The 12531-nt window shown below is 49.7% G+C and overlaps 9 protein-coding genes across 9 annotated transcripts; 3 read left to right on the top strand and 6 right to left on the bottom strand.

Moving 5' to 3' along the window:
* Positions 1-17: 17 nt before the first annotated feature.
* NEDG_00742 (uncharacterized protein) lies at positions 18-1661 on the bottom strand (the record flags this gene model as incomplete). Its single annotated transcript, XM_067688160.1, has 1 exon — positions 18-1661. One exon carries the CDS (start codon positions 1659-1661, stop codon positions 18-20), a length of 1644 nt encoding a protein of 547 aa, XP_067544257.1.
* A 27-nt stretch (positions 1662-1688) lies between these two features.
* NEDG_00741 (regulator of nonsense transcripts 1) lies at positions 1689-3731 on the top strand (the record flags this gene model as incomplete). Its single annotated transcript, XM_067688159.1, has 1 exon — positions 1689-3731. The coding sequence occupies one exon, from the start codon at positions 1689-1691 to the stop codon at positions 3729-3731; it is 2043 nt and encodes a 680-aa protein (XP_067544256.1).
* A 123-nt stretch (positions 3732-3854) lies between these two features.
* Positions 3855-5639, bottom strand: NEDG_00740 (uncharacterized protein; the record flags this gene model as incomplete). Its single annotated transcript, XM_067688158.1, has 1 exon — positions 3855-5639. One exon carries the CDS (start codon positions 5637-5639, stop codon positions 3855-3857), a length of 1785 nt encoding a protein of 594 aa, XP_067544255.1.
* A 56-nt stretch (positions 5640-5695) lies between these two features.
* NEDG_00739 (magnesium transporter) lies at positions 5696-6964 on the bottom strand (the record flags this gene model as incomplete). Its single annotated transcript, XM_067688157.1, has 1 exon — positions 5696-6964. One exon carries the CDS (start codon positions 6962-6964, stop codon positions 5696-5698), a length of 1269 nt encoding a protein of 422 aa, XP_067544254.1.
* Positions 6965-7085: 121 nt separating this feature from the next.
* Positions 7086-8261, bottom strand: NEDG_00738 (uncharacterized protein; the record flags this gene model as incomplete). Its single annotated transcript, XM_067688156.1, has 1 exon — positions 7086-8261. One exon carries the CDS (start codon positions 8259-8261, stop codon positions 7086-7088), a length of 1176 nt encoding a protein of 391 aa, XP_067544253.1.
* Positions 8262-8319: 58 nt separating this feature from the next.
* On the top strand, positions 8320-8655 carry NEDG_00737 (uncharacterized protein; the record flags this gene model as incomplete). Its single annotated transcript, XM_067688155.1, has 1 exon — positions 8320-8655. One exon carries the CDS (start codon positions 8320-8322, stop codon positions 8653-8655), a length of 336 nt encoding a protein of 111 aa, XP_067544252.1.
* A 23-nt stretch (positions 8656-8678) lies between these two features.
* Positions 8679-9089, bottom strand: NEDG_00736 (transcription initiation factor TFIID subunit 9B; the record flags this gene model as incomplete). Its single annotated transcript, XM_067688154.1, has 1 exon — positions 8679-9089. One exon carries the CDS (start codon positions 9087-9089, stop codon positions 8679-8681), a length of 411 nt encoding a protein of 136 aa, XP_067544251.1.
* A 24-nt stretch (positions 9090-9113) lies between these two features.
* NEDG_00735 (ATP-dependent RNA helicase DDX1/DBP4) lies at positions 9114-10493 on the top strand (the record flags this gene model as incomplete). The annotated part of the gene is made up of 1 exon (XM_067688153.1): positions 9114-10493. The coding sequence occupies one exon, from the start codon at positions 9114-9116 to the stop codon at positions 10491-10493; it is 1380 nt and encodes a 459-aa protein (XP_067544250.1).
* Positions 10494-10522: 29 nt separating this feature from the next.
* Positions 10523-12259, bottom strand: NEDG_00734 (uncharacterized protein; the record flags this gene model as incomplete). The annotated part of the gene is made up of 1 exon (XM_067688152.1): positions 10523-12259. One exon carries the CDS (start codon positions 12257-12259, stop codon positions 10523-10525), a length of 1737 nt encoding a protein of 578 aa, XP_067544249.1.
* Positions 12260-12531: the final 272 nt, after the last annotated feature.

The raw sequence follows: 12531 nt of genomic DNA, 5'->3' as shown, positions 1-12531 counted from the left end.
AGCTTAAATGATTGCGCTCAGAGCTCGCGGTTTCTTTTTTTGTTGGAGGCAATGCGCTCGGCAAGCGACTGGTGCTCAGAAGGCATTTGGATGCGGTACTTCTCAATCGTGGCTCCCTGTTTTCTTTTTTCTGCTGGAACAAGGCTTCCTGGCCACTGGGAGAACGGAATGATTTTGGCAAGGATGGCGGGCGGGGTGGCGGTTAGGGGCTCGGGGGTCTCCAGGCGATTGGTAAAGTCGTGGTTGATCATTCGGGTGAGGAAGGGGTACCGGTTGTCCTTGGTGGGTCGGGCAAGCAAGGCGTGCCGGAAAATAATGCTTTCGATGTCTTTGGATTTGGTTAGGGCGCTGTTGACCTTGTATAGCCTCTCGTGGCGGTCGACAAGGTAGAGGGGGCGGGCGTTGACCTTGCTGTCCATTGTGACGATCGGGTAGGTGGTTAGCTCCCCTGAATGATGGAACAGTTTGATGTGATCAGTGAAGAGAAAAGCGGCGCTGGTGTAGTTGTGGTTTAGGCCTTTGCCGTACCAGTCAAAAGCAACGAACGCGCTCTTCTCGTTTTCTCCAAGCACAAAGCTTTTAAAGGCATACTTTTCCAGGTTTTTCAGGTTTTGGAAGTAAAAGTGCCCTGCTTTGTTGTAAATCGCTATGTTCTTGGAGACAGACGCCCTGGGGAGGTCTATGGGGTGTGTGAGCGTGTCAAAGGGGTTTTTTGGGTACCTTAGGTCCAAAACGGCCAGTTTTGTTTTGCCAACGGCCACAACCTTGGTTTCGCTGGTTTTGTGGATGGAAACGATGTATGGAATGGCGGTGTTCTTGGAGTTTGGCCTTCCGCCGTAGCTGGTGAACCTGAGGGACAAAACCTGCTGCGAGCTCTTCTCCCTTGTGTCGGTAAGAAACAGGTCGCGCTGGGTGGCGTAGATGTACTGGTGCGGGTGCCAGGTGCTGGCAATGTGGGCGTAGCTCTTCTGCCTCGGCGTGCTCTTGAGGTGGTACGTCTGCATCTTTCCAGCCTCTAAATCAACTATGTCCAAAAACCCGTTACACCTGGTGTTGATAGGCGCATTCCCTGGCATGCGCCTCAGAACGGGAAGAAGGTGCTGGAAGGCGTCAGGAATGCCTACATCAACCGCGTCAATGGTGGGGATCGTGTAGGCCTGCTGATTTGTGTGGAGAAGCTCAATTCCATTGTCCATCATAAAAAGCGACAGTTGGCCAAAAAGCCCTATTTTCTTCGGGTGCTGGTTTAAGATAATGTTTGTTGTTGTGTCGGTGTTGTCCACCAGCTTCTCTTGCCTGATGCAGTACTCTAGCCCGTTGTGGCTGTAGATCAGGTAGGGACAGCCCTGTTTCGGGTTTTTGTTCATATACAGGCAGTTGGAAAAGGGGGACAGATTGCACTCGTTCAAAGACTCGTGCGACCGCCCTTTGAAGAAGTCAACATCGCTCCACGACTGGGTCCGCTCAGCCCGGCTAATGTACGACTCAACCCCAACATATGGGTAGTAGTCCTTAAACATGCTGCCTTGGCGCATGACAACGCGTCCGTACATCCCGTTGTGGATGTTTATCCGCATGCTCATTTCTTTGGGCGTGGGAACGCCTATCTCACCTGCAAGGGTTTTACTCAGCACCAGCTCTAAGGGGGTGTTCGGGGTCATTATAAATTTTTTTCAGACACCCCAGATATGAGGGAGGCTGCAGAGACTATGGCCGGCACCAGCAAGAAAAAAAAGGCGCCAAGGGCGGAGATGATTTGCCAAAAGGTCACGGACTTTGGAGGCGACCAAGATCTCTATTTAAAGACCTTCAGAAGGCTGTTAACGCTAGAACACCAACGCGTCGCAAAAATGGTGACTAACAGCACATGCACCAACGTAACGGTTGCCTGGAGGCTGCTTGGGAACACGGGGGCCTATGAAGGAGCCTTCTGCATTCCGTACGTCAGGGACTCTCAGGTATACCGCAAAAAAGCCTCCATTGCCCTTACCCACCGCCTGATTCCCACCGATGTCTTTGGAAGCATTAGCGACGTTGTCAAGACCAAGAAAAGCATTCTCATACGCGTGGCCGTAAACATCCACCCCGAATGGACCGAGCACACCACGGAGTTTACCCTCTGTAAAAGCGACCCAATGAACCTGCACGCCCAGCAAATGTCAGCGCTTCTCTTTGTTCTAAACCCTAAAAACCCCCTAAAAGAGGCCTTTTTACGGGGCCGGACCGAGACCATGCCCCCGCTGAATGAGTCCGAGAAATACTTGGTCAACTGCCCCATTGCCTCAATTAGAAGCCTTAACGCCTCGCAGATGGAGGCGGTCAACCATGCAGTGGGGCACCGCGTTGCTCTGGTCCAGGGACCGCCTGGAACGGGGAAGTCAACCACCTGTGTGTTTCTTATCCACAAACTGCTTCTTCTTAAGCGGGGCCCTATCATCCTCTGTGCTCCGACCAACGTTGCCGTTGACTTGATTGCTAAAGAGCTGGCCAGAACGGGAATTAACTCGATCAGGCTGGTGTCAAAGATGAAAGAGCCTCTGTACACGGACGTCCCCTTTAGAGTTGCTCACCAGGAGATACGGGAAATGCTTTCCACCACACAAAAAGGCTTGCTTAGTAAGACCAGGCCTTCAAAGAAAGATAAGGAAAAGATTAAGCAGTTTATGGCATTATTAACTGGAAAACTTTTGCGAACAGTAGACGTTATCTGTGTTACCTGCGCTATGGCAGGTAAATTAACCGTTCCAGCCAAGGTGGTAATCATGGACGAGGCAGCCCAGGCCACAGAGCCACTGGTTGCCATGACCATGTCCCAGGAAACCAAGCAGCTCGTTCTCATTGGCGACCACAAACAGCTTGATCCATTCGTACACAGCAACCTGGCCTCTTTGTATGGGCTCTCAGTCTCGGCGTTTGAGAGGCTGTCTCTGACGGGGCTAAAGCCCTCCGTTCTTTTGACGCAGTACCGGATGCATCCTCTGATTTCACAGTGGCCCTCAGAGGCCTTCTATGGGGGCATGCTCCTTAATGGAGTCACAGCCACATCCAACCAGCCACGCGCCTGGGGCAAGACGCCCACGCCCCTGATGTTCTACTCGATCCCAGGACCTGAAACCTTCACCAACCCATCGTACTACAACCAGGAGCAGATAGATGCTGTGCTATCGCTCATTAAGCACATGACGTCACTAGGCATTAGTGGAAAGAGTATTTCAGTGATCACACCATATGAGGCCCAGCGAGCACAGATTGATGACCAAATTAGGAACTTTTGCTTGGGGTTGGAGGTCACTAACATTGATGCGTTCCAGGGAAGAGAAAACGACTACATCATTTTGACAACTGTTAGATCCAACGATAAAGGATCAATTGGCTTTGTGAATAACGAAAAAAGACTCAATGTAGCTATCACCCGAGCCAAACGGTCGCTGATCATTGTAGGGAACCCAAGAACTCTTAGCAGTGACGAGAGCTGGATGAATCTTATCAGCCACATTGCCAAACAGCGCCTTATATTCACTGGAAGCGTCAAAAACCTTTCCAACAACACCAGCAACCTCTTCCCGGACACAGTCCCCGTCTCTGTACCGGTCTATGACACAGTCCCTGTACCGGACCCCAACCCGGACCCGAACGCCGGCCCCATTCTGTCCCTGGCCGAGCTTCAGAGCGTACTTGCTGCCATTGAATTAGAAGAACAGCCCGAACTAACCCAACCTAACCCTGAATAATAAACAATACCTGAACTTGATTGCACACGGTGCTATGTGACAGCTATGACACGGACCAAACCCCGGACCAAACCCCCACCCACACTGTCAAAGGCTTTATTTGCTATATGTGCTCGGGATAGTTCAAAGACCATGATCCATTGACCGACCTGGGACCGCCTCAATGGAACCAACCAGAAGCGCTGCTTCACAGGCCCGTGCCTCTACGCGCACGGCCTTAGCCCAGTGGTCCTTTAAAGGCGCCAAAAGACCAACTATGCGGGCCCTGGACTTGTCTCCCAGGTGCTGGCGCGTGCTGCCAACCAGTGCAAAGAGACCGGTCCAGTACCTCCAGTTGCGATTGGGGTCTTTCAAAAAAAAGGACTCAACCACCTGCTCAATGCTTGCCCCCTTCATAATATCCGTTACCTTTGGGAGGAGGGCAAAGCACATCTCGGCGGTTCCCAGAGTGTCTGCGAGCCGTGTAACTACCCCCTCTAGGTTGGAAAGTGCTTCTGTTTCAAAGTACTTCTCTTCAACGCACTCGCTCGTTATCTTTGGAGAGGGAAAAGAAAGGCCCTGGCTCTTTTCAGAGTCTTTCCCATCTATGTGCATGGTTCTCAGCTCCTCCTCAATGACCTGCTCCTGCCTGATAAACAGGGCAAAAACCTTCTCTGCTGGGGCCAGGAGCGCTGCCACAATGTGTTTCGGGTGGCTGCCAGTGAGCAGGGCGGCACAGTACTCATCGTAGAGGGCGTCGGTGCTTGGGTGGTTCAGTTTCTTGGCGGCAATTAGGGCCTCGGGTAGGTGTCGCAGCTCTTCGGTTTTTCTCTGGCTCTTCCATGAGACAAACCGGGCAATGAGCTCTGCAGCCATCCCCTTTGCCCGGGGAATCGCCAGGCCAATCGACTTCCGCGCCTGGTACTTGACCTCGTCGTCTGCGTCCTCTAGCAGCTGCAGCAGGCGCTCTGAGACGCCCGGGTGCCCAGCCACCAGGGGGAACACCGCTGCTGCCTGCATTCGCACCGCCTTGTTCCTGTCAGTGGCGCGCTTAACGATAATGCCAACCACCTCGGGGTCTGGGCGGCAGTCTATATAGGCGCAGCACCGAGTGATGGCAAAGTTGACTGAGGCAACGTCTTTGTCCTCCGAGAGCTCAAGGAGGATCTCTTTGGAAAGGGCCTCTGCCCCCTCTTTTCCGTACTCTTTTCTCTCGGTGTCTTTGAAAAGACCGTTAATTTGCGCCTCTGATAAAAATTTGTTTTCTGGTAAACCTGTTTTTGCAAATCTCATTTTTATCAGTAACAGCTCAAGTAAAAAGTCTTTCTCCTGGTGGAAGTATGAGATAAGAAAATCAAAGAGTCTCTGATCAAGGATGTACCCAAAAAACACCAGCACTTCAATGATTCTAGCATCTGCCTCATCTATTTCTGCTAGAATTAGCTGCAGCAGCACGTAGAGCGTGCCAACCTCTTTTTCCGCGGGAACAATAGCGGCGCTTCTCAGCGCCTGGACGCTCTGGGGAGCTGGCGTCTTGGTAAAGAACGTGCTGGCGTGCTCCCCGTAGATTCTTCGGGTGACCACAATTGCGCTCTGCTCCAGCTCCTGCCGAATCTCAAAAGTAGCGTATTTCAGGTTGTTCTTTTCTTTGAGCAGCCGCGGGAGAATGGCCGCTTCAAACTCGGCAACGCCGTAGGCGTCAATAAACGGCACAATTTGCTTATACACCCAAATAGACAGCGAGTCAAAACTTACTGTCAGCGCATAGAGCATGCGCTTTTTTAGGTTAATTGTATCGGGGACAAACCTCCAGCCGTGCATGATGTTCAGTGCCTCTGCGAGGGAGACTTTGTCAACTGCGTGGTCCTTCTCTCCCAGCGCTGTCGCTGGGTTGCGCTCCCCAAGCGCTTTGTCTGCGTTTGTATCCATTGAAATAAAAATAGGAAAAACGCAATCTTTATGTGTCTATGGGTTTATTGCTGCGTTCACCGCTTTCCCCGGGTTCTACGCATCATATTCCAAAGCGGCCGGTAGAAAAACACCACTATCAGAAGCAGCGAGCAAACAATGATGCAGTAGAAAGGAACCAGAGACTTTGACTCCTGGTACGGCACTCGGACGTTCATCCCCCAGAGCCCCGATAAAATCTGGCACGGTGAGATAATCAAAGCTACCAGGCTCATGAATCCCATCGTTTTGTTCAGTTCGTTCCCCTCCTGTGTCTGTGCTACATTGACCAGGGCAAGGTAGGTATCTTGTGCCCGTTCAAGAACCCGGTGGCTTTCTGTGAGGCGCTTGGAGACGTCTTTCAAGTCGTCGGTTGACTCGGAGAGGTACTTCTGAACGAGCGGAACGATTCTTTTCCGGCACCTGTTCTTCAGCAACGAGAGAATGTCAACTTTGGACCGGGTTGCCATTTGTAGTGTGTTTACCTGGCAACTAACTGCAAAATTTTGCTTAAGTAGATTGGCCATCTGTGATCCACCAAAATTTTTAGATTGATCTTGGATCTTCATTGTTTCTGCGTTGCAGTTGTCTGCCAAATACTTTATGTCCTGAAGAAACTCTATGACAATCGAGTACAGCACCCATGACGGCGTTAGGGGCGTGTGCTTGGAGAGCAGCTCAATAAAGTTGAAAGTGTCCTGAACACTGACCCAGGGCTTGTCGTGAAACGTAAGAATGAAGTCTTTAAAGACAAGAATGTTAAAGTCCATGTCTTCGGTTGCGGCTTCTGAAGAAGGCTCTACCAGCAACTTCATTGAAATAAACGTGTAGTGCTTGAACACTTCTATTTTTTCGTCTGTGTTTCTTTCTTTGATGTCGAGAAGGGTCAGGTCGTGGATGTTGAACATTAGCCCAATCGCCTGGAGGTCTGCATCCGTGGGATTGAACGTGTTCAGCCAAAAGAAGCTTGTTTTAAAGATTTCTGATAAGTTAGCCGATAGATTGTCAAGCATCTCCGATTGAAGCAGCCCTGAGTCTTTGGAGTAGAAGAGATACTTGTTCCCCGACGGATTCAGCATGTTCAGCGCGCAAAAGTTGAAAATCATCTGGTACTGCAGCTCCTCCTTCTCGGACCGCCTAATTCGCGGAATTGTGTCAAGAGTCTCTGAGACGTAATGGCTTGTCTCGTCTATTTCCTCGCCCTTTCTGCTCTTATAGATCTGGTGGGTGTCTCTGCCCTTCTTCATTTTCCGGTAGATGGTGATTATTTCAGCAAGCGCACCCCTGTAGTTCTCATTGCTGTGCATTAGCAAATTTTTATAAGCTTTTTTAAATTCCTTTACCTAGCCAACCAGAGCTCAGGGGTCCCATCTCCGCCTCCGCCTCCGCCTCCATCCCAAACCCCACCACACACCCAAACCCAAACAGTTATTTATTCTTGGCAAAAATACTCAGCACCCCTGCAAAGGAAAAAACGGAATATGCCAAAAGAAGGATGACAAAGACTTTTTCCACCGAGGTCTTCTTTCTTTGCAGGTACATTAGACTGATCGCAGGTATGACGTTGCACATCACTGCCGAGGCTGTTCCGCCAACGACTGACTGAATGGTATCTAAAGAAATGGTGAGCAGGGAGATGTAAAGCCCTGCGCCAACAATAATCATCGTTGAGACAACCCGAACCAAAGAGCCGGCCTTCCCGGCGCTGCTCACCCGCGTTGCTGAGATCAGCCACTCACTGAGACAGTCTCTAGCTGGGTGGACCTGGAGGGGGTACGAGCAGGTGATGAGCAGCGAGTAGAAGAGAACAACGGCTGTTTTAACGCGATTCGCCTCAAAGGACATAAAAACGTTAGGCTCAATGTTGTTACCATAAGTGTAATAAACAGTCATTCCAAAGGTCAGGTAGAGAACCAGCGCCGACACAATCGAGGAGCCGACCACCTTGGCCATCTTGCTCCTGGTGGGGTGGGAGAGTCCCGAGCGAATGCTGAAAATGTTCTGGTGGCAGGTAAAGCAAAACACAAACTGTCCAACTTTTTTGATCCATCCCATATTAGGATTTGCAAAGAATTTTACAACTGGCATATTTCCTTTTTTGGCAATGACAACTAAATTATAAACACTTCCACCTAAACAGACGTAAGCCCCAAAGATTCCAAGCAAAGAGGTAAATCTAAAGCTTTTAAGGTCCTTCAGAGCACAGACAGGAATCATCAACAGCGCATAAATAACAATCAGCTCCTCCCCGGAGAGACCAACCCCAGCCTCCTCGGCCAAGTACTCAAGCAAAGGACGCAAAATAATGAGGTATGAGATTGAGACGCCAAAGCACTTGGCAAAAACAATGACGTTAAAGAAGTAAGCAATCCCCGGGAGCACGTCCTCAAGAGACGATGAAAACGTTCCTTTACTGTTGCCAATGAAAGAAGCACACTCACAGAGCATCATTAGCCCAGCAAAAGCCAAAACAGCGGAAATACAAGAGAACACCACCGTTGGAACAATCCCAAACACGGCAAAGAACGAAGGAAAGCTAACAATACCACTTCCAATAATGGTTTTAAGCAGGTTAAAGTGTCCTGTTAGTATTTCGTGGCCCATAAAAATAAAGGAGAACGTTTGCTTACGTTTATTAGCAACAAAAATTGCAGAAACACCAATGAAACACAGAGAGGACGAACACGTCAACGATGACGATTTAATCACCGAGGAAGAGAAAACAAGCGTTCTCTCTCTCTTTACACCCATTAGAAAAACAGCTAAAAGATCCTGTGCCGGGTGTACGTGTGGAGCAAAAGAAGCAGAGGCTGTCTCGGCCTCAGCCTCGGCCACAGACTCAGCCACAGTCACAGACTCGAACAACGCCAACCCCAAATCGGAGTGTGGCAACTGCTACCTTGGCGATGCATTCCGCTGCAACTCCTGCCCCTACAACGGCATGCCCCCCTTCAAGATCAACGAACCCGTTACTTTTGACAGTAATGACATGTTTTAGGTTGGCAGGTGCCTCGGCAAGCGCTACCTCTTTCTTTTCCGTGTTTCATCCTTGCGAATGGTGGCATAGTACAACTCAAGAAGACTGGCTTTGTCTCCTGGCAGGCGGATGAGGTTGGAGGACTCAGCTACAACGAGAGGCTTGGCGTTGATTCGGGAGCTTATTTCAAGCATGAACTGTCTTGGGGGTGGGGGAACGAAGTACTTCCCGATTTTTGTCTGCATAGCTAGCTTTATGTCTTTAGTGTTCGGTGTCTGCCGGCCTACCTGGGCGGCATAGAGCATTGAGTCGTCAAGAAGCTCGGCAAAGTACTTGTAAGCTACCTCAAGAAACTGGAGAATGACTTTTGGTTCGCACTCTTCAATGCCCACCGATCGAAGAATCAGAGAGATAATCTTGGCATCTCGGGGAGCGAGGTTGTCAGCTGCTGCCATAAACACGTTTTCTTCAAAAATTTTATGGGCTTTGAAAAGTACAAGCTGCACCCAATGATCTTGAAAGGACTGACGCAGAGCAAGTTTACAGAACCAACACTTGTCCAAAAGAAGATTGTTCCTTTGGCGCTAACTAAACGCAGCATCGTTTGTTCTGCTAAGACAGGCTCTGGGAAAACGCTTGCTTTTGTGATTCCGGTGCTGCAGCGTCTTCTCTCAGCTAAGTGGGAGAGGGAGGATGGTCTAGGGGCGCTGGTTATTACGCCAACAAGAGAGCTTGCCTTCCAAATCTTTGAGGTCTTTCAAAGCGTTGGGAAGTACACCAACCTTAGCGGGGGGCTGCTTATTGGCGGAAGAAACGCTGAAAAAGAGAAAGACAAGGTTGCGATGCTAAATGTAGTTGTTTGCACGCCGGGAAGGCTTCTGGAGCACCTTGAGTCTGTCTGGAACTTTTCCGGGGACAATCTTGAAGTGCTGGTAATTGACGAGGCAGATAAGCTGATGGAGATGGGGTTCAAGCAGTCAATTGACCGAATACTTGAGTACATTACCAAAAAGAGGCAGACCCTGCTTTTTTCAGCCACCACCAACGCCATCACCAAGGCAAAGAAGCTCTGGGACGTGGAAAGCCCAGAGTTTGTCTGTGTTAAGGACGAGGGGGTTGAAGAGATTGGGTCAAGACTTGAGCAGAAGGCTTTTTATGTTACGCCTTCACAGAAATTTGACCTTCTGTATCGCACCATCAAGACCAACCTTCTCCGGAAAACGATTGTCTTTTTATCGACGTGTAAAGAGGTCTCTTTCTTTTACGCGCTCTTTAAAAAGCTCCGGCTTGGGCTGCCTCTGCTTTACCTCAGTGGGAACATGTCACAGAAGAAGCGGGTGGAGACGTATGAGAAGTTTTGCCGGTCGGAGCCCAAGCTTCTTTTTAGCACCGACATCTCTGCCCGGGGCCTAGACTTCCCGAACGTGAACCTGGTGCTCCAGCTCGATGCCCCAGACTCCCCAGAGACGCACACCCACCGCATAGGAAGAACGGCCCGGAACAAGGCGAAGGGAAAGGCCGTCACGGTGCTGCTTAGGCAGGAAGAGAGCCTAGCAGCTGCCCTGAAGCAGACGCCAGGCTTTCCGGAGATCCGGCCCTTTAAGTCCTCGCGAACGATCGAAGATCGGGTCCGGGCCATTTTAAAGAACGTGCCTGAAATCTACCTTCTAGCCCAGAAGTACGTTAAAACCTACAAGGGCTTCTTAAGAGTCGCCAAGAAAGAGTATGCTGGGGACGTAGACGCCCGGCTGGCTGAGCTGGTGGCGTATCTTGGGGTTGAGGAGGACGAGAACGTGGCCTGGAGCCAGCCCGCTAAGAAAAAGTCCAAGCTTCTAAGCTCAAGAATTACCTTTGAATAAAACAGACTAGACCACGGGTTTTGCGGCCGTTAGAGATGATCTAAGAGTTGTTGCAGGTCTTTATCATGGAGAGGGTTCCGAGACGTGCTCGAAACGGGTTCCCTGTTAAGAAGAATCTTTTCAAGTTGTTCGATGATTTCATTGAAAAAATTGTCAGCGGTTTTTTCAGGGTCATTGATTGCGTTGTCCCGATGAATGAAAAGACCCTTAAAGGAAGCGGTGAACATGGAAATGCCAGCAGCACCAATGATAAAGACTATAGCCAGACCAAGTATGTCCTTGAGCAAATATGGGAGTAGGCTGCTGGCACCAAGGTGTGGCAAGGTGCTAGCTTGGTAGTAAGAGATGGTTTGGAAGAAGTACGTGAGGGTTGGGTTGGGGTTGGGGTTGGGGTTGGGGTTTGGGTTTGGGCTGAGGTTGGGGTTGAGCCAGTTGTTCCAGGTGTCCCAGTTGTGGTTGTCCCAGTTGTGGTGGTTGTGGTGGTTGTAGCGGTTGTAGCGGTTGTGGCCTCTGTACCTATGCTTGGCAAACCCATGTATGGCATTGGGCTGGTAGATTGACCAAAGGAGTGCTTGGTAAGAGAGTATAGTGGGGAGGAGAGCGAGGAAAAGGATGACTCTTTCTGTGGAGAAAGCTTTAGAAACGAACCAGAGCCTGGTGGCGTAGTTTTCTTTTGCCGGCTGGGTCCATGTTTGAAGAAAGTTTCCCTCAATGATCCAGCCCAGGCACTCTAGCTCTATCTGGTCGTAGCTGCTTCTGGGCTTTTTCGGGGTCCGTCGCTGAGGTATGGTAGGCTCTCCTTGGCCCAGCCTTTTTCCCACGGCCCGAACACGTCCTCCAACCCATTCAAGCATCAAGATCTTAAACAGGACGGCCCCCGTGATTATTCTGCGGGCGTAGGTGGTTAGTGTAGCGGTTTTAAACAGTGTGGCTTTTTTTTCCTTATTGGAAGAGAGCTTTTGAGTGAAAAAGCTTTCAGAGGCTTTGTACCCCAGGTGGATGCATGTGAGGTAGTAGACAGAAAGTGTCCATGGAACATAAAGACCCAGGGCAAACTTGGCGTATGTGTTTGTGCGAGAGCTAAACACGGTGTCTAGCATAGTGTAGAAGAAGACGTATGCGCATCCTCCAAAAGCAAGGGCTTTGGCGAAAATGTTGCATCTCCTGTTCCATCGGTACGCTATCGGTAGAACCTCTTTAAATATCCGGTTCTGCATCTTTTTGTGTTTGGTGCGGTACAGCTCCACACCACCAAAGCCCAGGAGGGAATAGAACGCAAAAGGGCTTAGGAAGTAGTAGTTATCAGGTTCTAACCCGAACACTATAAATACACCTACCACAATCTTTAGGGATATAAAGATACAAACAGCCCCAACATTATAGTCGCTGCCATGCCATTGGTAAAATAGGTTCATTCGATAAGCCAGTGCACTCAACCAACCAGTTTCCTTCTGGCGTTTCAAGTAATCGTAGGAGACGCTTCTTAGTACATTCAGGATGATCATCAATGCAAAAACCCCCAAAAACATACAAGTGGATGCTAACAAAGTGACCATTCTGCAATGTGTAAGAATCCAACTGTGTTCGCTCCACATCTTGTATAGGTACTCAGCAGTGTAGAACAATGCACACATAGATAAGCCAAGGTATATAACTGGCAAAACTATTGTTAGTACCCGAACGATCGCCTTTTCTCTGTTCTCCCGGCGTTCTTGGCAAGCTTTTTCCATTTTATAGCTCTCTATCATCTGCTCTTGTCTGTTCATGGGGTAATTGTCGAATGGTTTAAATGCTAGCCAATTACTTGATGGGTTAGCTCGGGGCAGTGTGCTGTTGCACATCACCCGAACAATTGTACTACCCCACCTCGAACACAATTGTACATTACCCACTAATTGTCCCACCCACCCCGAACAAACCCGAAAGTGTATGTTTTTTTGTAAATGTACCAGTTTGGATTACACCACCACAGACGACTAGAATGTTTTATTTACCATATTCGACACGGTAAAGGCTTAGTTGCTTTTCGGGCGACAGC

Source organism: Nematocida displodere (genome assembly GCF_001642395.1).
Source record: "Nematocida displodere strain JUm2807 chromosome Unknown 2, whole genome shotgun sequence".
NCBI lineage: Eukaryota > Fungi > Microsporidia > Nematocida > Nematocida displodere.
The sequence above is the reverse complement of the archived record's forward strand: the minus strand, read 5'-3'. Positions and strand labels throughout refer to the sequence as shown.